The 24049-nt window shown below is 33.2% G+C and overlaps 3 protein-coding genes across 5 annotated transcripts in view; 2 read left to right on the top strand and 1 right to left on the bottom strand.

Annotated features, from left to right (window-relative positions):
* LOC143231121 (uncharacterized) overlaps positions 1-1084 on the top strand; it is a 27219-nt gene extending 26135 nt beyond the window's left edge. The window contains exon 14 of the mRNA XM_076465732.1: positions 111-1084. Coding sequence (XP_076321847.1) covers positions 111-796 — 686 coding nt within the window. The 3' untranslated portion in view covers positions 797-1084. The remainder of the gene's footprint in view (positions 1-110) is intronic.
* On the bottom strand, positions 969-18908 carry LOC143231122 (NECAP-like protein CG9132). Of its 2 annotated transcripts, none has more exons than XM_076465734.1 (7): positions 18772-18908; positions 13553-13653; positions 10683-10787; positions 8501-8582; positions 5494-5605; positions 4919-5160; positions 969-4146 (listed from the first exon to the last, which is right to left on the bottom strand). In XM_076465734.1, exons 1-7 carry the CDS (start codon positions 18855-18857, stop codon positions 4086-4088), a joined length of 789 nt encoding a protein of 262 aa, XP_076321849.1. In that variant the 5' UTR covers positions 18858-18908; the 3' UTR covers positions 969-4085. The 2 variants fall into 2 exon arrangements, with proteins under 2 accessions (XP_076321849.1, XP_076321848.1); XM_076465733.1 differs by having other exon boundaries at positions 3695-4067; positions 4921-5160.
* Positions 18909-23289: 4381 nt separating this feature from the next.
* Positions 23290-24049, top strand: part of LOC143231123 (endothelin-converting enzyme homolog) — a 55705-nt gene continuing 54945 nt past the window's right edge. Inside the window, exon 1 of one of the 2 annotated variants that reach the window (XM_076465735.1) lies at positions 23290-23530. The gene's annotated coding sequence lies outside the window, so the exon portion shown is untranslated. Of the gene's footprint in view, positions 23531-23702; positions 23925-24049 lie in introns of those variants that run through there. The other variant, XM_076465736.1, reaches the window with a different exon arrangement.

Raw genomic sequence — 24049 nt, forward strand, 5'->3', positions numbered from 1 at the left:
TTTATATGTATATCTTTCACCAATTTGATTGATAAACTAAATCATTTAAGAAGGAACATCTTTGTACTATGAAAGTTCCACTGATATGCTTTTTATATTTCTTCAAACAGTTGATACCATAGAGAGTGATCCTGAGTCAAAAGAAATTTATATTCAACCTAAAAACAAGAATGAATTTGATACAGTTCAGGTTGAGGAAATAGATCTTAGAGAAAAAACGTTTCATAAAGAATTTGGAGCTGGAGATGCAGTTGTATTACTAAATACAATAGCAAAAGATTCCAAAAACTTAAAGAAATCAAAAGAGAGGTCTGTGACCCCTTGTGAGAGAGATAGTAACATCAACATAAAAAATGACACAGAAAAGAAATTCTCAAAAGAAAAGAAGAAAAAACTGGAAAACAAAGAGAACATACAAGAGAGTAAAATGTCTAATATTTCCAAGCATTTAAACTTGATGAAAAAATGTCAAAAGACAAGCATCGTTGAAGATGACAGTAAAACTGTTGGAAAGAAGAAACGTGCCTTTAAACCACCTACACGCCCTGCTCAAAATACAGGTGATGTTGTGCAGAGGCAAAAATCGGATAAGAAGAAAGGTGGTAATAGTATTCCTGAGAAGGATTATAAGTGCAATAATACATTAAAAGGAAATATAAAGTCAAAAAAAGAGCTGTTTGGATCACTAACTGTAAGCAGAACAAGTACTTTTGATGTAGCTGTTGGTTCTGATACTTCTAAGCTTAAGAATACAGACAGTCAGGATTCAAATCCATTTGAATTAGGAGAGGAATGAATTGTGGATTTGAAACTAAAATGATGTATGGTATGCTTCATGTTATTGTGAAGATAGAATTTTATTGTACACTAACTTAATTACCTGAATATATTTTGTTGTTTTGTTTAAGTTATTTAAAAGTAATATTCATATTTATTACTTTATTTTACAGAAATTTAACATACATATATCAAATCTCTCAACAATTTTATTTACTATTTATTGTTAGTATTATATACAAATATATGTTGAATTTATCAGTTATTGTATTACAGTATTATTCAATATTTACATAAACTAGTTGAATTAAATGTGTGAAAGCACCTGTTTGACTACTGTTTAGTCACAAGACTTGCTCAAAAAGAATCTTTCTTGTTTTCCAACAGTAACATTTCAAAAGGCTTGAACAAAAACTGGGAAGTGTTTACTAAAAGAATTAATTGGATATGATATAGTTGAACTGTATAACACAAATACTAATATTTTATTACGGTACAAAATCTCAAGAAAATCAACTCAAAGGCTTCACTGCTAAGTAACAGTTGTATTTACATAATATTTACATACATTGTAGTTTCAGTATTAGTTTGTGAGGACATGTTCTCATGATTTTCCCCTAAGCTGAGATATATATTAATTAAACATTAGATTTGTTTGTTTCGAATTAAAAAAAAAAACTACAATGGGCTGCTATCTGTGCTCTGCCCACCATGGGTATCAAAACCTGGTTTCTAGCATTTTAAGTCCTCAGACACTTCTGTACCAGTGGGGGATTAAACATTGGAACTTGTGTATATTTTATTGGAAAAAAACACAAGGAAGATATAGAAGTTCTGTAAATTATAGAATTTTTTTTAACTTTTGGTTAAGATTGAAACTGTTAGGTATTCTATGTTTAAGGTTATTTTCAATAGTTAATATAGTTTAAAGGGTACCTAGTCTGTTGTAACAAGATATCAAATTTCAGTGGTTCATAAAAAATAACTGTAATTACGATTTTCATACTGTTGCATGATTTCTGATCTAACAACTAGAATAACTTTAAATAGGATGGTAACATTTCCGACCATCAGTTGATAATTTTGTAAGCTTATAATCTGTTTTAACTATCATTTTTCTGACAACACTACAGTATCTTAAAATAACCAGTGTTGTCACAATAAGAACGTGAATTTTTTTTATTGGCTATTATTGTACACATTTTCCTTCAAGAAGTAGGAACTAATGTTTGACAATTATAACTTGTATGTACTGTTTTAAAAATAAAATTTCAACTCTCTACTTACTTTAAACAGTGGACTAAAAAAAGAAATTTTAATTACACATGAATTTATGTGTATCCCAGTTGTTGTTTCAGGAGAAAGGGAAAATTTTTTGTGTATATTACTGGTTAATATACAATAACTTTGTATGGATAAATCTCTAAAAGTTTATACTGAGTTCTTTACATTGTGGTAAGTGGTATTTGCTAATAAATTAAGTTTTGTTTGTTTGTTTTGAAATTCGCACAAAGCTACTCGACGGCTATCTGTGCTAGCCATCCCTAATTTAGTAGTGTAAGACTAGAGGGAGGGCAGCTAGTCATCACCACCCACCGCCAACTCTTGGGCTACTCTTTTACCAACGAATAGTGGGATTGACTGTCACATTATAACTCCCCCACGGCTGAAAGGGCGAAAATGTTTGGCACGACGGGGATGCGAAGCCGCGACCCTCAGATTACGAGTCGCACGCCTTAACATGCTTGGCCAGGCCGGGCCCAATAGATAAATTAAGTAACAGCCTCAAACATATAAAACAGTGTTTTTCAAACCATGCTACGTACAGGATGGGGGGAGTTGGCATCAAGTGCTGGTTACCACTTGCTTTCCCTATAATAATCAGTTAATTCATAACACCAGAAGGTAGCCTTACTATCTTTGCCTTAAAATAAAGATGTAGCATGTAAGTTTGGTGGAATACTTGAATAGCCTATATAGTTTGAATGATAACAAAATATCAATGATCTGAAACCCTAGTTTCAGTTAATGGATTATATTTATGACAATTGATCTAAATATTGATTAATCAATCATTGGAATAAAAAAAAAACAACAAGACTTTACATAACACTTATTATAGTAGTCATCCAACTCTGAATTGCACAGTAAGATCTCAGCACTCTTAGAGAGGAAAGGTTCTCACAGTTTGTGTCTTACTGAAATCTACTTTACCATTTTCCAGTATTAAATGTAAAAAACTGAGGACAAAGCACCTGCTAACTTTTTAATACGATGTAACGTCCAGCACTGGAACAAAACACAAAATATTATGGTGCATTAATCCAACAAGAAACTTTATTATTTGTCATAATATTTCTTTTATTCTAATAAAGGCACAGTTCCTCATACTTAAGTGATATTGTTTCTCTTAATTATAAAGTATGACAATTTTTTAAAACATATGCACAATTTCCTGTTATATACAAAATATATATAGTAGTAATGACTTTTAGCACTAAAAGAACATTCACACCAGTTTTTTCTTGGAAATATTCACTGTAGACAGTCTGAACAGATTACTTATTTACTATTATATAACGTATGTTAAAACATCATACATTCTTAGAGCCTTGCTCTCCAGAGACCATATAAATGCATAGTATAGTTTACAAACAGCTTACAAATATACAGAACACCTTAGCATAAAATAACACTGCTATAAATAGAAAACAATCTTACATGTACATATTATAGAGAATATTTCAGGCACATACACAAGTGAAAATGGTTTCACGTACTAATGGGTTATAATATTTAAACAAATCATAAGAAGTAAAAATGCCAAAGTTATAGATGTATTTAGTTCTCAAAGTACAATAATTTGGAAGATAATACTTTGACTCCTTGTGTAACAGATGACAGAAAGCTCAGGTTCTAAGAGCAGTCTGTTTAAAAAGACATACAGAACTCTCCATTAACTCATTTACAACATACTTTTATCTTCATTCTAAATTCTGAAGGTAAACTAAGTCACTGGTATTACTGATTTCAAATAGCAAGTCTCCCAAACATTTGTAGGTTAAAACAATGAATATTTCTCAAAATTTCAAACAGGTACAAAACAATAATCTTCCCAAAACATGCACACAGAGAACAATTTCCTTTCAAAACAAACTTGTATATAACAAAACATTATCTTCTTATGAAATATTCTCCACAGTGGTACTTTCCTTCACCAAATTCTGGTTGTATATTTCTCTATCCTGGTCGATGCCATAAGCCAATTTTTCTTTCCGGTTAAAATGGATCTATAAAAGGGAAATGCACTAAAACTGTACCCAACTTCTCTGCCCATGATTACTGTTGTTATCTGTCTGACTTCCGCTACTACAAAAATAATAGAATAATGAAATAACTTTCCATTCATCATTTTCAAACATTTCATAAAAAACAACAACATGCGTTTCTGTTGACTGATTCTAATATTCTACTATATCTAGATATGATGAAAAAAAACTGTCAATATTGTCAATTGCAAACTTATTATTGGAGATGAACTGTTTTAGTTTGTCTACACAAAGTGTGGAGAAAAGTTATTTTTACTACGTTACTAACATGGTTAATGTAGCCCATTTTTACTGTGTGACTACATATATAGGGTTATAATGAAGTCCTTGTTATTACACTGTGACTAAAGGTGATAAATGAGGTTATTTTTTTTGGTGTGCTGGAGTGAGTAGAATAGTCAGATTCACCTTATGTGATAAGAGCAACTGCTGTTGTGATTATGTGATGAAACAGTGAGTACAGGAAATTCAGCTAATAGCTGTAACACTAATCACTATAGTCACCATATAGAAGTTTTGTTTTTTTATAATCTTAATACTGCGTTTTGTTATAAGTTTCAAATTATTACAGTAAAAATTGTTTTAAAAAATACAACAAAATCTATTGTCTTTTCACTTTAATTTTACCTTTTGTTATAATAATTGTCAAGTATTAAGGTTCTGGAAAGAAATGAAACAGTTTTACAAGCCTCTTAATTTACCTAGTTACTGTTTCAAACAACAATGGGCTTAGCAACAGCACCTTTCGTCTTTTTAAGTCAGGCCATTTTAAGATATGATTTAATACCACTACTAAACAAAACAATACTCACACCTGGGCACTAGCAAAGTCTCCCCAGAGTTCCGTGGGTGGTTCTGTGGAAAGTTCTGAATTTTCTGGAGAAGAATTGGCAGCACTGTTGCTATTTGTCTGTGCAAGATGAGATGCTGAACTAAGGGCAGGCTCTGTCAGACCTGAAATCTTTATGCCTCCTGGAGGAGGGGGCAGTAAACCTATAGTTTTTCCTGAACCAAGTTGGGTTTTGGATTTTGGTCGGGACTTGCCAGGTACTTTCTAAAACACACATTAGAAGAAAACAATGAAATGTTATTATAGTGTGTGTGTATGGTTAATGTACATGATTTTAAAAAATATTTCATGTTCTCTGTAAAAAAATTTTTACGTAAAATCATGTGGAAACAGCGCCTAGCAACCATTTTAAAACAACTCATGTAAACTATACAGTTAGTATAAACCACTTAGGGACATTTGTGCATTACATTAATACTATGGCTTTGATTAGTGTGAAGGTTAAATGTACAACAACAGTGAGGCTAATTAAACTTATAAAATCAACAGGGTTGTTTTTTTCTGTTGGATCCATAAATAGGTCTATGAAACACTTACTGCAATATTCATGTTTATTTTGATAGTCTCTCCTTCTTTGAATCGAAGATCTAAGTGTTTTTTCCCTTCTTTTTCCCACACCTTCTCTAATTCCTCTTCTTTGGTCATTGACCTGCAAGAGTAAGTAAAGAACTATTGTTTCCATAATATTCCTTTTTCAAATTCAAGATTCCTTTCAGAACTTCCTAAGCTCAAAAAAATAATTAAAAATATAGATTTAAATCTAGGTCTGCCTGATACTGATGTAATATATTACAATATCTAACAGAGTTATGTGTAAAATATGACACAATACGTGTAACATATTACTATATCTAACAGATGTGTGAAAAAGTTGACACACATGTAACGTATTAATTACTATATTTAACAGGGATATGTGGAAAAGTTGACACAAGTGGAATATGTTCTATATCTGACAGAAATGTATGGAAAGGTTGACACAAGTGTAACATATTACTATATCTTACAGAGATGTTGTTTTGAATTAAGCACAAAGCTACAGAATGGGCTATCTGTGCTCTGCCCACTATGGGTATCGAAACCTGGTGTTTAGCGTTGTAAGTCCGCAGATATACTGCTGAGCCACTGGAGGGCCTGACAGAGATGTGTGGAAAGATTGATACGTGTAACATATTACTATAACTAACAGAGATGTATCTAACAGAAATATAGCTATATGTAACGATTTGTTACCACTCCTTGGAAACTGTCAACACATTTTACAAAGCAGAAAATGTAACTTTAATACTTAACATGCATATAACTAAAGCCTTAAAACAAGCAACCCATATTCACAAAGATGACCAATATTTTAAAATCTCTGGATCCAGGTGGGTTTAACTGTCCATGTCATGAGATTTTTTAAATTACATACAAAATTTAATATATTACTTTTCATGAATATGTAACTATATATATTGAAATTTCTATGTTATCTAAGTTTTAATTTATTAGTTTCAAATGACAATGTTTAAATAAATTCTCAATCTTGACGTATCTGTGTCCTGTGATGCAGTTTCACTGTGAAATGCCCATTTTATATTTTATTTCTACCCTTGTATGATTTTGTGTTCAACCAAACTATAAAAACATACTACAACTTCTTGAAAGTCAGAACATATACTTATAACCTTCTTTATTTACTCAAATAAAGTTATGATACCCCCTTCTTCATCATTTTGTCTTTCAAACAGTATCAATAATTCTCATATTCCTTATATATGTTATTTTTTTCAAAACTTATAATTAAATATTTAGTCTCAGTTGCATTGCTTATGGAAATGTGTTCAGCACAAGCATCCAAGTGAATTTTTTAAACAAATTTTAGTTTACTTAGAAAGCCAGTTAGATTATAGCTGTTTTAGGACATATTTTGGTGCATAATAATATTTTGTGTTCTAAAATGCACATCTGAAATAAGCATGAATAACTTTGTGTACAGCCAAAATAGAAAAAAGTGGGATTAGAATGCCCTGCTCATAAACAGCAAAAGGTTGAAGTCCAGATTAATACTAAATTCTTCATTTTTTGCATGTATTTTTCATTTATTTACTTTCCAAGTAATTAAAATGTAAAAATTAGAAATTTATCCAATTAGCTAATTAAACATAAGAAAATAAAATATTTATTGGGATACTTGATATTATAGCAAGCATTCATTGCATCATGGTAATTTGATTGTTTGTTTACACAAAGCCATTCCCCACTGTGAGAGAGGATTTTTCACACTGTAATAAATGGATTGTATACTCTGATGTGATATAAGTACAACTCGAAACAAATAAATCCAAATAATTCTTACATTGTTAGAATAGATAAGTTTAATTGTTTGCTATGATATGCAGTTATTCTAGAAAGAAAATAATTAATTTCAATTTATTCTGTTTTTTTCATCTTTTCATTTTATCCTACATTCTTGATTTCACTACAGTTAAAATGTTAGGGTGGAGAAGCCAACAGATAAGATACAAAGGTTCATGGAAAAGAAAATTCACTTTCAGTGGTTCTATCAGTTATGCAAATTAAATATGAAGCTGTAATTATTTTTATTGTTAACATTAAAAACACCTATTGCTCAGACATAGTAAATATTTCAGATATTCAAACAACTCTTCAGTATAAATAATTTATTAAAAAATCAAATTTTTGTACATAAGAGACTTATTTATTACAACTGGCCAAATTTCACATGAAAATATTTGGTATATTCAAGTTTACAGTTCATGGTTACTAGGTCTGTCAAAATGACCAATACCAAAGGAAAAAGTCATTATTGACACACACATATAAAAAAGAAACAGTTTTCAATGTCAATGTAATGAATGAGAACTGTTAGTTCACTGAACTACTAGTATTATTTGTGTACTGTTGCACACGCTAATTGCTAATAAATCAGGAGCACTCATGGAACTGAATTTGACTGGAAACCCCCAAAACACATACAAGAATACTACATTTTATATGTGAAGGAAGGACTATCCCTACAAAAGCATAAAATTTCATGTAATTACTAACAGTGGATATTGAGTTACAACACTTGTGCATGATCTAGTGCCATCTATAACTTTATTAATTACTTATAAGAATCCTTCATCACCACGTGAAATAATCAATCAAAATTACAAGATTATTAAGGGCATGAAAATAATCAACCAGTATTTCCCATTGTTACAACTACTCAATACTTGAAATATTACTGTTATTAATTCAATTATCTGAACTATCCCAGTAACCAAAATATTTCAATTAAGTTTATTTTCTAGCACAAAGCTGCACTATTGGCGATCTGTGTTCTGCCTTCTGCAGGAATTAATACCCAACTTGTAGCATTACAAGTTTTTTGTTTGTTTTTTAACCACGCCATGCGAATAGCTAATCAGTTGAATGTAACTAAGAAATGAACCAGACAATTAATCAATTAACAAGTTACACTAATCACCCAGTTCTACTGCTACTTACTGGACAACACTGAACTTAATAACACAAACTTTTTTGACCCACTTACTTAAAATGGTCTTGAAGTGTCACATTCAAGTCAAATGAATCACCTCGATCTGCAAAGCCAATCCCGATAAAGGCTGAATGACCTGGAACAACGATCCAAGTATTATCATGCTATTAATGACAAATTAATTTTATTCATAAAGTATGGGTATAAAAAGAACATGACAGTTTTTTGTCAACCAAGTATTTTTGGATTTAAAAGTCTTAAAGACAAAATCTGGAAGAATCCCTATTCAGTTAACTTTATGTTGTTTCACTTTCTGATGTGTTCAAATGACTCACTTTCATTAAGAAACATTCAAAATGAAACTTATTTGTTGCTAGATAGACACCATACAAAAATGACAGCAATTTCCAAATACTTTCCATAACTCTAGTAAACTTGACAAACAAATAAATTGATAATATGAATAAATTATACAAACAATAACGTAAAAAACTGAAATACATTGTAAGGTATAAGTTAATGGAAGTTTCCTTACCTGTGTTTCGACATTAAATAAATAATAAAATGTAACAAAACCTAAAGTGTCTTTTAGCAAGACATGCAATGCTCTGGTTAGCAAGACTCAAGGAATTATATCATGTTTAATTATAAACATAAGCAGTTAGGCTAACGTCTTCTGACTATAAACATAAGGTAACAATTAAATGTTTTCTCTTCCAATTATCTTTCACAACAAATGTAAAAATACGACTTTGATAATGTGATGAAGATTTAGTATTGCTAGAGCACATAATTTAGGGGAAAAAAAGATAACATTAGCTTACTTAAATTTTGTCTTTCTTTGCTCAACTATAACCTAGAACTTTGAAGCAAAGGTGATTATTTATTCCCTCAAGGTTATCTTTACCCACCCATCCTTTACAATAATAACATAATTAATGCCTGTAATAATTTGTTCCTCCCTCTAAACTCTTGCAAAATGATGGCCTTCCCTACTGCTGACATCAATTAATACCATAAGCCAATCACCTTGTTAGAAAAATAGGGCAGTTCACTAGAGGCTACTTTGTTTTATCAGATCTTAAGCCTGCACCTTCCCATTCTATTATCTTCAAAACACAGCACAAAGAAATCAATGGTCTCCATTTCATCAAAACCTATGAATCATCCTTTAAACTTTAATAAGCTCATTTTTGCAAGAAACAATTAATTAAAACCTACTAAATTGACCGTGAAATGTACAACTACGTATTAGAGAAAACTTATAGAAACATACTGGTGATGATACAGTTTATTTATGTAACTCAAGTGTAGAAGACAATGTTTCAAAGGTCTTCTGACTTTTATCTTCAAGTAAGTTTGTGCAAGCTACTACGAGCCTTACATGGTATCCAGGTGGAATGAGATAGATGTCCTATGATTGGTCATTTGTTCCTGGTCCAATAAAAACCAGTTATAATCTATATAGATTGAATTTCTTGATTCCATTTTAATATCCATCCCACCCCATCGTCTAAAATAATATATACCATGATTAAACAGCTTACTATCTGAAATTTCACAGTAACTTCTATTATAAAAAAATCTAAGAATTTAACCAAATTTAGTAATTCCAATTATATCTTAGTCTTACTTTTCAAATTGAGCCTTCAACTTACCAGTTTTGTTTATAATACTCTTAATATTAGAATATTTGCAACTGAACTCATTCTAAAATCTATTGTGTTCATCTTCAAATCTGACAGATTTATCTTTAAAACTATTGTTTAACTCACTAGGCTCTAAACATCTTTGTCACTCTAACTATCCCATCAAGCTGTTTATTCCCAATTTTGGATCAAGATAACTTTCTGACAGGACTGGATGAAATTCTCTTGAACACTGTTTGTTTGTAATTAAGCAAAATGTTATATAAAATGCTATCTGTGCTCTTCCCACCAGAGGTATTGAAACCCACTTTCCAGTGTTGTAAGTCCACAGACATACTGCTGGGGTGGTGGTGAAAACTGTAATAAAGTTCATAACATTACATGCATGGGCTAAGTAGCAGTACCATTTAATTCAAATATTTCTTCCACGTAACTATTACTGGGATTTGGCAATATCATTCAGAACACGTTTGGTAATTATTATAAAAGATGTATACAAAGTAATCCTTTTTTTCATAATTTTTGTATCTGGATGTTCACAATTCCAAAAAGTCAAATATCTCACACACAAAAAGTTGTTTACAAACCAGAGTCATCATGAATCCGAAGCACAAAGTAGCGACTGGAGTCTAGAACTGACTCAACTGCAATACCTGGATACTTATCAACTGGACATTTAGCAAATAATTCACCTAAAAGGAGAATATTTTAAAAAACAAAATCAATGTCACATCATTATTTCTTGATATCAAATAGTAGATAATGACTCGTTAACCAAGGTCTTAGGGGTAATGTTTTGATTTGGTAAATGTGTGTATCTTCAGGGCTATATTTACAACAAAATAATGAGCCAGAAAGCAGCAATTAAAAACCTTCTTGAAATAAAGTGTTATGCCTTGAACAGGTATAAGTGAAACACTATATTGTCAGCAACCATACTTTCTAATAACTTGTATAAAGTACCAAATTACATGTACATTTTACAAAAGTTATAAACCCAAATTACATAATTGGGTAATTTCATGAATGTGCAATCCATTTTAGTCCTATAACTCAATGTTAACCAAGTTTATAGTTAAGTAACACTCACAATGCCAAGTTTATAGTTAAGTAATACTCACAATGCCAAGTTTACAGTTAAGTAACACTCACAATGCCAAGTTTACAGTTAAGTGACACTCAAAATGCCAAGTTTATGGTTAAGTAACACTCAAAATGCCAAGTTTATAGTTAAGTAACACTCACAATGCCAAGTTTATAGTTAAGTAATACTCACAATGCCAAGTTTACAGTTAAGTAACACTCAAAATGCCAAGTTTATAGTTAAGTAACACTCAAAATGCCAAGTTTACAGTTAAGTAACACTCAAAATGCCAAGTTTACAGTTAAGTAATACTCACAATGCCAAGTTTACAGTTAAGTAACACTCAAAATGCCAAGTTTATAGTTAAGTAACACTCACAATGCCAAGTTTATAGTTAAGTAACACTCACAATGCCAAGTTTACAGTTAAGTAACACTCACAATGCCAAGTTTATAGTTAAGTAATACTCACAATGCAAGTTTACAGTTAAGTAACACTCAAAATGCCAAGTTTATAGTTAAGTAACACTCACAATGCCAAGTTTACAGTTAAGTAACACTCACAACGCCAAGTTTATAGTTAAGTGACACTCACAATGCCAAGTTTACAGTTAAGTAATACTCAAAATGCCAAGTTTACAGTTAAGTAACACTCAAAATGCCAAGTTTATAGTTAAGTAACACTCACAATGCCAAGTTTATAGTTAAGTAACACTCAAAATGCCAAGTTTATAGTTAAGTGACACTCACAATGCCAAGTTTATAGTTAAGTAATACTCACAATGCCAAGTTTACAGTTAAGTAACACTCAAAATGTCAAGTTTACAGTTAAGTAACACTCAAAATGCCAAGTTTATAGTTAAGTAACACTCAAAATGCCAAGTTTATAGTTAAGTAATACTCACAATGCCAAGTTTACAGTTAAGTAACACTCAAAATGCCAAGTTTATAGTTAAGTAACACTCACAATGCCAAGTTTATAGTTAAGTAATACTCACAATGCCAAGTTTACAGTTAAGTAACACTCAAAATGCCAAGTTTACAGTTAAGTAACACTCAAAATGCCAAGTTTATAGTTAAGTAACACTCAAAATGCCAAGTTTACAGTTAAGTAACACTCAAAATGCCAAGTTTATAGTTAAGTAATACTCACAATGCCAAGTTTACAGTTAAGTAACACTCAAAATGCCAAGTTTATAGTTAAGTAACACTCACAATGCCAAGTTTATAGTTAAGTAATACTCACAATGCCAAGTTTATAGTTAAGTAACACTCAAAATGCCAAGTTTATAGTTAAGTAACACTCACAATGCCAAGTTTATAGTTAAGTAACACTCACAATGCCAAGTTTATAGTTAAACAACACTCCTAATGCCAGGTTTATAGTTAAGTAACACTCACAATGCCAAGTTTACAGTTCTAACACTCAAAATGTCAAGTTTATAGTTAAGTAACACTAAAAATGCCAAGTTTATAGTTAAGCAACACTCACAATGCCAAGTTTATAGTTAAGTAACACTCACAATGCCAGGTTTATAGTTAAACAACACTTAAAATGCCAAGTTTATAGTTAAACAACACTTCCAATGCCAAGCTTATAGATAAACAACACTCCTAGTACCAGGTTTATAGTTAAAAAATTTTCCCAGTGCCAGATTTATTTTCAGATAAACAATAAAATATATGTTTTACTATTTAATTCCTTATCTGAAACTTAAAACTAGTAAACTATTGGAAGTGTGAAAAGGAATACACTTTCTTCATGGTAGTATAAAAATTCTAGACTCACATGACAATGCTCTAGATGGAGGGAAGGACAGTATGTCTACAGCAACAATAGTCACCACTCTAATAATAAAACATATGGTATGAAACATTGACAGGATTTACTTCAAATAATTACACCTATAATGAAATTCAGATCACTGAACTTCACTCAACCCTGCAAATCTCTGTATTAAATCAATCAAAGTGGAGAGGCTCAGAGTCTGGAATTTCTTTCTTTTTTTGCTGTAGAGTGAAGACAGAAAAGGACTTGATGTTGGTGCCCAAAACTGTTAACTTTCAAAGACACTTCATAAGAATTACTCATTTAAATAGTGACATATAAAGATGACATATCAAATGTTGACATTAAGTGGCATTTTTTCTTTGTCATTTGTAAACTTACAGTAGTTTACCTGATGATGTAGTTGCTGTTGTTATTTTAAATCATTTTGAGTGGGGAACAAATACATGGTAACAAGGGATATATCCAAAGTGGGTTTTTAACTTGAAAATGTTAAAACTCATAAACTGTACAAACTATTATATTTTATCACTTTCATAATTAAAGTTTAAAGTGCCACAAATAAATATCTATATAAACACAAACCATTATTTCGGTCTTCAATTTTCAAAACACATTCTGATCCTTTGGTTACAACACGAAGACGTCCAGTAAAGTCTGGAGAATCCAGTTTCCAATCTGCTGCTCTAAATAATATTTTAACTTTTTTCAAAAGAAACTCACACGTTCAGAATGCAATTTTACCCCATAAAATTAAACAATTATCTCATAAAATGTATAAAAAGTAAAATAAATCATGTATTAATCTAATTTACAAAACCACAAAGTTAATGAACTCGATTATTTACTCAGTGTCACATGCATAGTCAATTAATCAAAAGTAATAATCAAAATTAGTACTCCAATTATCCCAACTATCGAGGTAATTAAAATATTGTTATTATGATTCTGTATTATTATTTTTCAGTAATTAAGGTTGTTAAGCTTGACCAATTAGCATCATGACACACAAAAATAATAAACTGATATTAGTGTTTGTTATTATTAATATTTTCACTTATTTCAATTTTTCAAGTCTCATATGAGAATAATCAATTAAGTTTAACCTGATTTCAAAATACATCAGAACAAATTCCACTTATCACCCCACTCTTGTGATAAAACCTTTACTACTTAAAGGAAAATCTACATACATTTATAGAAGTTGAGCTAAGGCTCACTTTAAAAAAATATAGTTTCACTACAGATATCAGAACATACAACATTATGACTGACAAACTAATAGATAAAATTAAAACAATTATGGATCTTGAATAAGAAAAATGTACTTTCCAAAGTGGTTATGCCATTGGTCTCTTTATACCATAAGTAAATAGAAAATTTTCCACTTTTTTATGCTTAGTAATACATCTCTCTTTTTGGTCTAAAAAATTTCTTTAGATTCTTTGTGGGTAATTTTGTTAACTTCAATTGATGTGCAAGCACTTAGAAAATGTTGACAAATTACATGTAAGATAATAATGTTTAAGTTATTACACATTAATGAAAATATTTAAATTGAATAATATACAACTTTTTAAGTTATAATTATTTAAGTAATTCCCAGCTGTTACATGTACAGCTTCCAAAACTTTAGGTTAATAATTGTACATGTTCATTCATTGAATGTTTTTCTTTTTATTGTTGTTTAATTATTCTGTGAAAATAATTTGAAATCCAGTCCACATCAACCTTAACAATTACTTTAGTTCTTGCTTGTTACTTGTACACTGTTAACTTGTAGGCTCACATTCACAACTAACATGCAAAATGAAATACCTGCCTACATAAAAATACATTTACTCATAAAATTTCAGGGTTAATTAAATGAGGAACTGAATATACTCTATAAAACATTGATCCAAATACTTCACTGAAAATGTTATAATATATAGCTTATAACAAAGTACAGTGGTACCTCTGTTCTCCAACAACTCCCTTCTCGAACAATTCAGTTTTCGAATATATTGTTTGAGAAAAAAATGTCTCGGTTGTCGAACATAAACTTGGTTCCCGAACCAAGCTGTCAAGGCCCGAACCCCCGAAATAACCTGAATGACTCTTCAACCATTTTCAGCCCATGCCAAGCTTGCCCAAAACATTTTACCCGCACCTGTCACTCAGTTCACACCCCCACTAAAATCTGCTGTGACCTGCACCTGTCACTCAGTTCACACCCCCACTAAAATCTGCTGTGACCCGCACCTGTCACTCAGTCCACACCCCCACTAAAATCTGCTGTGACCTGCACCTGTCACTCAGTCCACACCCCACTAAAATCTGCTGTGACACCTGTCACTCAGTCCACACCCCACTAAAATCTGCTGTGTACACCTGTCACTCAGTCCACACCCCCACTAAAATCTGCTGTGACCCGCACCTGTCACTCAGTCCACACCCCCACTAAAATCTGCTGTGACCTGCACCTGTCACTCAGTCCACACCCCCACTAAAATCTGCTGTGACCCACACCTGTCACTCAGTCCACACCCCCACTAAAATCTGCTGTGACCCGCACCTGTCACTCAGTCCACACCCCCACTAAAATCTGCTGTGACCCACACCTGTCACTCAGTCCACACCCCCACTAAAATCTGCTGTGACCCACACCTGTCACTCAGTCCACACCCCCACTAAAATCTGCTGTGACCTGCACCTGTCACTCAGTCCACACCCTCACTAAAATCTGCTGTGACCCACACCTGTCACTCAGTCCACACCCCCACTAAAATCTGCTGTGAAGTTATCATTTTCTTCTTTTTTTGTTTTTGTTTTTCTAAATATTCTGATTAAATAAGCCATGTGGTCAAAGAAGGATAATGAAAGCAGCAAACCAAAAAGAAAAGTTGTTAGAGCCACAATAGAGGTGAAAAAAGATCTCGTAGCAAAGTATGAGAGTGGTGTTCACGTGTCTGACCTTGCTGCACAGTTTGGTATGGTGAAGTCTACAGTCTGCACCGTACTGAAAAATAAAGAGGTCATCAAAGGAGCTGATGTTGCAAAAGGTGTGACAGTGCTTACGAAACAAAGATCACAAACAATGGAAGAGGTAGAAAAACTGTTGTTGATTTGGGTAAACGAAAAACAGTTAGCTGGTGATAGCATTTCTGAGACCATCATTTGTGAGAGAGCAAAGCAGTTGCATGCTGACCTCCTAGAAAACACCCCTGGAACGAGTGCTGATACAAGTGATGCCTTTAAGGCTAGTAGGGGGTGGTTTGAAAATTTTAGGAAGAAAAGTGGCATACATAATATGGTGAGACATGGGGAGGGTGCCAGTTCTAACAAAGATGCTGCTGATAAATTTGTTAGGGAATTTAAGGACTATGTAGAAGCTGAGGGTTTTATTCCACAACAAGTGTTCAACTGTGATGAGACAGGCCTCTTTTGGAAGAAAATGCCAAAGAGGACCTACATCACCAAGGAGGAGAAGTCACTGCTAGGACACAAGCCAATGAAGGACAGGCTAACTCTATTGTTATGTAGTAATGCAAGTGGAGACTTAAAACTTAAGCCTTTTCCTGTGTACCATTCTGAGAACCCGAGGGTTTTAAGAAAAATAATTTCCTGAAAAGTAAACTAAATGTCATATGGAGTGCTAATAGTAAAGCATGGATAACCAGGCAATTTTTTATGGAGTGGGTCCATGAAGTGTAAAGAATTACCTCATGGAAAAACAGTTGCCACTCAAAGCCATTCTTGTGATGGACAATGCACCTGCTCACCCACCAGGCTTGGAGGTCGGGTTGGTGGAGGAGTACAGTTTCATTACTGTGAATCTTTTGCCCCCTAACACGACTCCACTCATTCAGCCCATGGACCAGCAGGTCATATCGAACTTTAAGAAACTCTACACCAAAGCACTGTTTCAAAGGTGCTTTGAAGTGACCTCTGACACAGAGTTAACCCTCAGAGAGTTCTATAAAATCACTTTAATATCCTCCATTGCTTGAGGATCATAGACAAAGCCTGGAAGGAAATGTCTTTGAGGACCATGAACTCAGCCTGGAAGAAATTGTGGCCAGACATAGTAGCAGATGGAGACTTTAAAGGCTTTGAGGCTGAGCCTGTTGTCGAGGGTATTGTCTCACTAGGCAAGTGTATGGGCTTGAATGTGAGTGGTGATGATGTGGAGGAGTTGGTGGAAGACCACAACACTGAGCTCATTACAGAAGAACTCCAAGATCTTCAGAAGGAGCTGCAACAGAAGGCAACTGAGGAAGTGTCTTCAGATGAGGAGGAGGGAAGGGAGGATGTTCCTAGTTCACTAATCAAGGAAATGTGTGGAAAATGGAGAGGGTTACAAAGTTTTGTGGAAAAAGTTTCACCATAACAAAGCTGTAGCAAACCGCAGCATAAACCTTTTCAACAACAATGCCATGTCTGACTTCAGAAACATTTTAAAATGCAGACAGAAACAAACCTCATTAGACAAGTTTCTAGTGAGAAATACGTCCAGTGAGTCTCAAGCAGGTTGTAGCAGTGCAAAGAGACAGAAAAGAGAAAGAACCCCAGAAGGAGAGTTATCTGACATTTTTATGGAAGGTGACTCCCCTTCCAAACAATAATAACCCTCCTATTCTCCACGTTCCTCACCATCTTTCACTTACGCCATCAGCTCTCCTCAGCACAGGTAAAGTGCAGTTAAATTTTCATTTATTGTTTTTTTATTGTGTTTATAGTTTTTGTGGTTGACTTTATGCATGTAAGTATTATTATACAGGTATAAATAAGCAATATTTTTTACTTAAAATGCTTCATAATGCGTAATTTTTGGAGGTCCGTAATGGATTAATTTAATTTACAGTATTTCTTATGGGAAAAAGTGATTCGGTTTTTGAACAGCCTTCTGAAATGGATTAAGTTCAAGAACTGAGGTACCACTGTAATTATAATGGTAATAGTACCATTAGTGTGGTCAATGACAGGAATATTCTCAGATATTATGAATTTTAAGATAGTAGTTACTATTATAATGTATAAAATCAAGTAAGATGTCAGCATTTGTAACACCATGTAAGGATGACATTAACTCTTTCTTACATGATCCAGTTAGACTATCTATCACTGTATCACTACCAGTGACAGGTTATAATTCATTGAAGTAATACATTTTATGAACCTGAAATAAGATCTAGTTACATTATCATTACAAATGACTACCTTTATGGTTATAAGTAGAACCAGCAATACCAGTCTTAATGACAGATAAATATAAAATATATATATTTATTTAAATCAACGTTATGTATATTAACTCTGAAAAAGCCACAAAGGCAAAACACTGGTTTAAATAAAAATATTTTATATTTATCTGAAGCGTGAAGGTTGTTTATTTTTTATCTTTACTTTTATCAAAATGTGTAAATCCCTCCAGTATGCACAACAAATTTTGAAAAACATACTATACAACATAACCCCATCATATATATACAATTTGTATGTGGCCCATATCTTCAACTTAAGTTCGGGCATAAATATCATCACACAGATTCAACAGTTAAAGCTTATCTACGGCTAACTTATATTTATAGATAAAGTACAAAGTTAACCTTCAAGCGTCGCAAATGATTTGTTTTTTAAGTTTTTTTTACTGAAGTCCGACTAACAACTTTACAACAACTCAGTCTCAGTGCGTAGCTATTAGAGATAAGTATAATACCACTATTGGTATTCTTGATATCGTGTCAAAATAAGTTGTATTTCGCTGTATACCTCTTAGGCTAAGTGTACGTTCATGATAATATATATTTTTTAAAGAGTACCTGTAACCTCGATTTGACGTACGGGGAGGAATTTTATAAATAAAAACTTCTTGTTTTACTAAGAGAACACGTTCGTACTCGTCCATTTTGAACAGCTAGGACTAGATAACGCCCTCTTATCCTTTTCTAACTTGTATAATATAGAGGTCGCATGACAAAAACAAAAACCAGTATTCTCTATTCACGAAAGCAGCTGTCAGACACATTTTGTTAAAATTACCAAGGATACATCAAGTAAATATATTTAAGTTTCATTTTCAAAATTGAATTTAGATGCTGGGTAGGCCCGGCATAGCCAGATGAGTTAAGGCGTTCGACTCGTAATTTGAGGGTCGCGGATTTGAATCCCCATCGCACCAAACATGCTCGCATTTCAGCTGTGGGGACGTTACAACGTTACGTTCAATCCCACTATTCGTTGGCAAAAAGAATAGCCTAAGGGTTGGCGGTGGGTGGTGATGACTAGCTGCCTTCCCTCTAGTCTTACACTGCTAAATTAGGGACGGCTAGCACAGATAGCCCTCGAGTAGCTTTGTGCGAAATTCCAAAACAAACAAACAAACAAAACAAACAGATGCTGGGTAGACACTTAAGAAAAAAAGATCTAATGGGCACGTTAGTAATAAGTATGAGAAGCAATTAGAATAAGCGAATGCTTTTCATTCAGTGAAGTATTCAAATCGGATGAAAGAGACTTGGATGAATAACAAAAAAATTTAAGCTATAAGTTGAAAGGAAGAATAATTTTAAAGAATAATCAAGAACAAAAATGAATCTGATTGGACTTGAGGCTGATGAAGCAATTAAGACGTATAATGGGATTATGACAATAAGATTGAAGAAATACACAAAGACATAAGTAAAATAAAGAAAAAACACGAAGACATTTCATCACTGTTGACATGGTGAGGATGTAGATTTATCATTGCAAGAAAAAGAAAACCCCAGGGTTTGGTTTGTTTTTAATTTCGCGCAAAACTACTCAAGGGCTATCTGCGCTAGCCGTCCCTAATTTAGCAGTGTAAGACTATAGGGAAGGCGGCTAGTCATCACCACCCACCGCCAACCCTTAGGCTATTCTTTTACCAACGAATAATGGGAATGACCGTCACAATGTAACGTACCCACGGCTAAAAGGGCGAGCATGTTTGTGCGAGGGGGATTCGAACCCGCGACCTTTGGATTACGCGTCACACGCCTTAACATACCTGATCATGCCAGGCCAACTCCAGGTTTAAGTAGGTGTTGGAAAAGATAGGCAAGCCAAATACATCCACCGTGATTGTCATTGTAAGTACATTACTGAGAAAATGGTCAACTGCATAATTCCAGAGGTAAAATTATAGAATGAATCTCAACCTGTGGAGAAGCTCTGAACTCCTATCAAGAATACTTTTATAGCAAAATCAAGGAAGGGGGCCAACGACAGTGGAACAACTGTCGTCACTGGATGTCCCGATGACGCCACCTTATCACTATTCCATTAGTCTCAGAAAACAAAACCACCGAAGACTTGGTGAATGCAAAGTTTATTCTAGTCTTTGATTTTTGTATTAGGATTGTTCAATAGACTCTATAATCGAGGAAGAAGCAGTGTTGCAGGTTATATTTTCAATGTTGTATGTGTGTGTGTGTATTTTCTTATAGTAAAGCCACATTGGGTTATCTGCTGTGTCTACCGAGGGAAATCAAACCGTTGATTTTAGCGTTGTAAATCTGTAGAATTACCGCTGTCCCTGTGGAAGACATTCAATGCTGTAATGTTTGTTTACTTGAGGAAGCTGTGGGACGTAATGGTGACGTTGAGTTCAAAAGACTAATAACACAGGCTTGGAACACCCGAAACCTTATAAAAGGTTTGACGTAAATGTTATAGTAAATTCGAGGGTATATTATAAATAAGAGATAGTGTTGAAGATTATTAGATGTTTCAAGATAGTAGAATTATATATAGCCGATAGATGGCATTAGTTATTGTGTTTTGTTTTCCTTTTAGTCATAAAGTGGTACAAGTAAATTTTCTCCTTAAATTAATGTAATACAGTTACGTATAAGTTACCGCCGTGTTTAAGCTCGTAAAATGTGAAGGATAAAATAAATTAATTTGTTATCGTTGCGTCGATTAAACGTTGAAACAATTACATTATACATTTTAAAAGACCTGTTTGTTTGTTTTGAATTTCGCGCAAAGCTACTCGAGAGTTATTTGCACTAGCCGTCCATAATTTAGCAGTATAAGACTAGAGGGAAGACAGCTAGTCATGACCACCCACCGACAACTCTTGGGCTACTGTTTTACCAACGAATAGTGGGTTTAACCGTCATATTATAACGCTCCCATGGCTGAAATGGCGAGCATGTTTGGTGCGACGTGGATTCCAGCCCGCAACTCTCAAATTACGAGTCGAGTGTCTTATTCACCTGGCCATGGCGGGCAGTTCGCGATTGCTAGACTTATTTACAACTTGTTTGTAAACGAAATTTAACAGCTATCTTATTCCCGGGCCATGCTCTTTATTTAACAAAAAGGTTGCAAACTTTATGATTTGAGTGATAGCGCTATCTGCAAACGTCGTGCTTTCAAAATAATAATATAAAAATAAAAATTTAGGGATTGTTTTACCTGTTCTGTAATTTCCATGTCAACTTTTTTCGCAGTCATATGCCTTTTTCTAAACTCCTTACTGAATTGTCGTATAGTACACCTGGAAGTTTATTTTTATCACACATAAAAACATAACAATTTGTATTGGAGATAATATAGTGTTTTACTATTTGAAACATTAAACGTTGCCGCCATGAGCGCCACGTAACTGTCCATCATCCCTCTTCTTGCATTGGAAGTGGTCAAGGGTGACATCATGTTCTACTGGCCAATCACAGCGCAAACGCTATTTGAACTGGCCTTGTAACGTGATAGTCTTGTTTGACACTTCATCGGGTTTCAGTTGTAAACTGATCTGTCTATCTCTCTTTCTCTATCTTTCCTCCCCGTTTAAAAGAAAAAAAAAAAAACGGGACCAGTGACTTCCAAACTATGAGATGAGGCATCCTTGGGATGTACGGGAGTGGCCTACATGTTTGTCAGTTATTTATTTATTACTTTTTAAGGAAAACTTTGGTGAATTGAAAAACAAATAAACGAAAGGAAAAATATAAAACATATTGCAAATAACGTCTGTTTATCTTTCCACATGGTATCCCTTAGTGGTTTTACACATATTCTCTCAAATCATAAATTAAGGAGATAAACAGTCGTACTTTCCTCAACTTTTGAGGAGGTTCAGCATGACAAAACTTGCTGATTTAGATCAAAATTAGATTACAATTATATACCACGTAACAGCTCCTACTGACGAAACTTAGAACTTCTAGTCATGAACATTTATTTATTACTTTTTTTAATCGGTTTTAAATACTGTAAAGCAGACTTATAGGTTTGAATCATATTCAAGGCAGTACTTGTATTTTTAATCCCTAAATATTTGCTACGAAACGATCGATTTGAATAAAAAGCTTACATTCCATATTTATATTATACTTCCATTCTGGAAAATATAAGGCTAGCAGTCGCTATTTGTACAATGAATAATTTAACATGATGTCTCATGGTGAGACAATGGTAGGTTCACGGATATACAACGATAAAATCAGGGGCTTAATTAATCGCAGTGGAAACAGATAGTTCATTAGGAATTTGCTCTGAAACAAACACAACTGCTCTAAGAGACTTATTTGTTGATAATCTAATTTTGTCTCCTTATATGTTTTCTTATAGCAAAGCCACATCGGACTATCTGTCGAGTCCACCTAGCGGTATCGAATTCCTGATTTTAGCATTGTAAATCCGTAGACTTACCGCTGTACTAGCGGGGGAACCCCTGGTATGTTAGTGGTAAGTCTACGCACTTACAACGCTAAAATCTGGGACTCGTTCTCACGTGGTAGACACAGCAGAAAAGTCATTATGGTTTTGCTCTCAAACAAATAATTAAGAAGAAAATATTTAACAACAAAATATTTTTTGAAGTAGATTTCACTATTCATTTTGTAATGTTTTAAGTTAATCACAAAGCTACACAAAGGGCTACCGGTGTTGTGGCCATCAGGGGTATCGAAATCCAGTTGTTAGCGGTGTAAGTTTGCAGACATTCTGCTGTGCCACTGAAGTTTTTTTTCCTTTTGTAACGTAAAAGACAAGTATAATTCCGTATTCTTAGTATACTGAAAATAATTACTCAACTTTTCCAGATTTCAAGTATTATGAGTAACAAATTTTGTGCGTGAAGGGATGATGTAACATAAATTTATTGATGGTCGGTTTATGACTCGGTTGTGAAGTAAAAATTCAGATATTATATTTATTTCCAAAGAAATTATGCTGATAGTTGTTTTCAACTTACATAAAACACTATGTATATTAATAACTTTAAGTAAAAAACTCGTTATATGCAGTTTTATTATTTTATTAGCCGTGTTGCTAAATTTTCACAAGTTATAGAAATGCTAAAGTTTTGCGATAAGTTCTATAGTGTAGATACCAACAGACGTGCTATTTGCCACGTTAAGAAGAGGCGTGTATGTAAGTATTAGTTTGGATGCAACTGGTGGTTGTTTAAAGTTAAACGCTACACTAGCAGAACTTTTGCCTATCGCCAAGTGATTGTGATAAGAAAAACTAAACATAGAAGTTGGGGACGAAACCGTTGTAATTTTGTCGAATTTTTGAAGCTTATAATTACTTGAATTTAGAGAATAGGTAAGTGTTTCTAGTATTTTTATATTATTGTAGTGTAGTGTTACACATAAAAGTATAAGCGTATGGTATTATAACAATTTATGCTGTACTGAAGTTAGTTCTAATACTACTACTAGTATTAATATAAATTATATATTATAATAATATTAGTAATCGTATTGCAACTTCCTAGTGGTGTAGTACTGCTACTATGAAAAGCGGAGTGAATGTGTTTGAAATATTGTCAATATATTACTGTATTAAGCAACTGTAATAAGCAACATTTACATCAGCTATAGGTGTTGTTGTTTTTTTTGTAGTGGTACTACTACAAGTTGTAGTAATACTGATTGTAGAGTTCTGATTTTATTACGTGTTACGTATGATTTTAATTTTTGTTATGCTGATAAGTTAGGCGAGTATGAAATATTTGATTTTTGATATATATATACGTGCTGATGTTTCGTTATTTTTATCCATTGTATTGTAATTTTAAAGCGAAAATTAAACATAAGTGTGATGGGTCGGTCATGTACTGAT

Source organism: Tachypleus tridentatus, chromosome 10 (assembly GCF_004210375.1).
Source record: "Tachypleus tridentatus isolate NWPU-2018 chromosome 10, ASM421037v1, whole genome shotgun sequence".
In the NCBI taxonomy this organism is placed as follows: domain Eukaryota; kingdom Metazoa; phylum Arthropoda; class Merostomata; order Xiphosura; family Limulidae; genus Tachypleus; species Tachypleus tridentatus.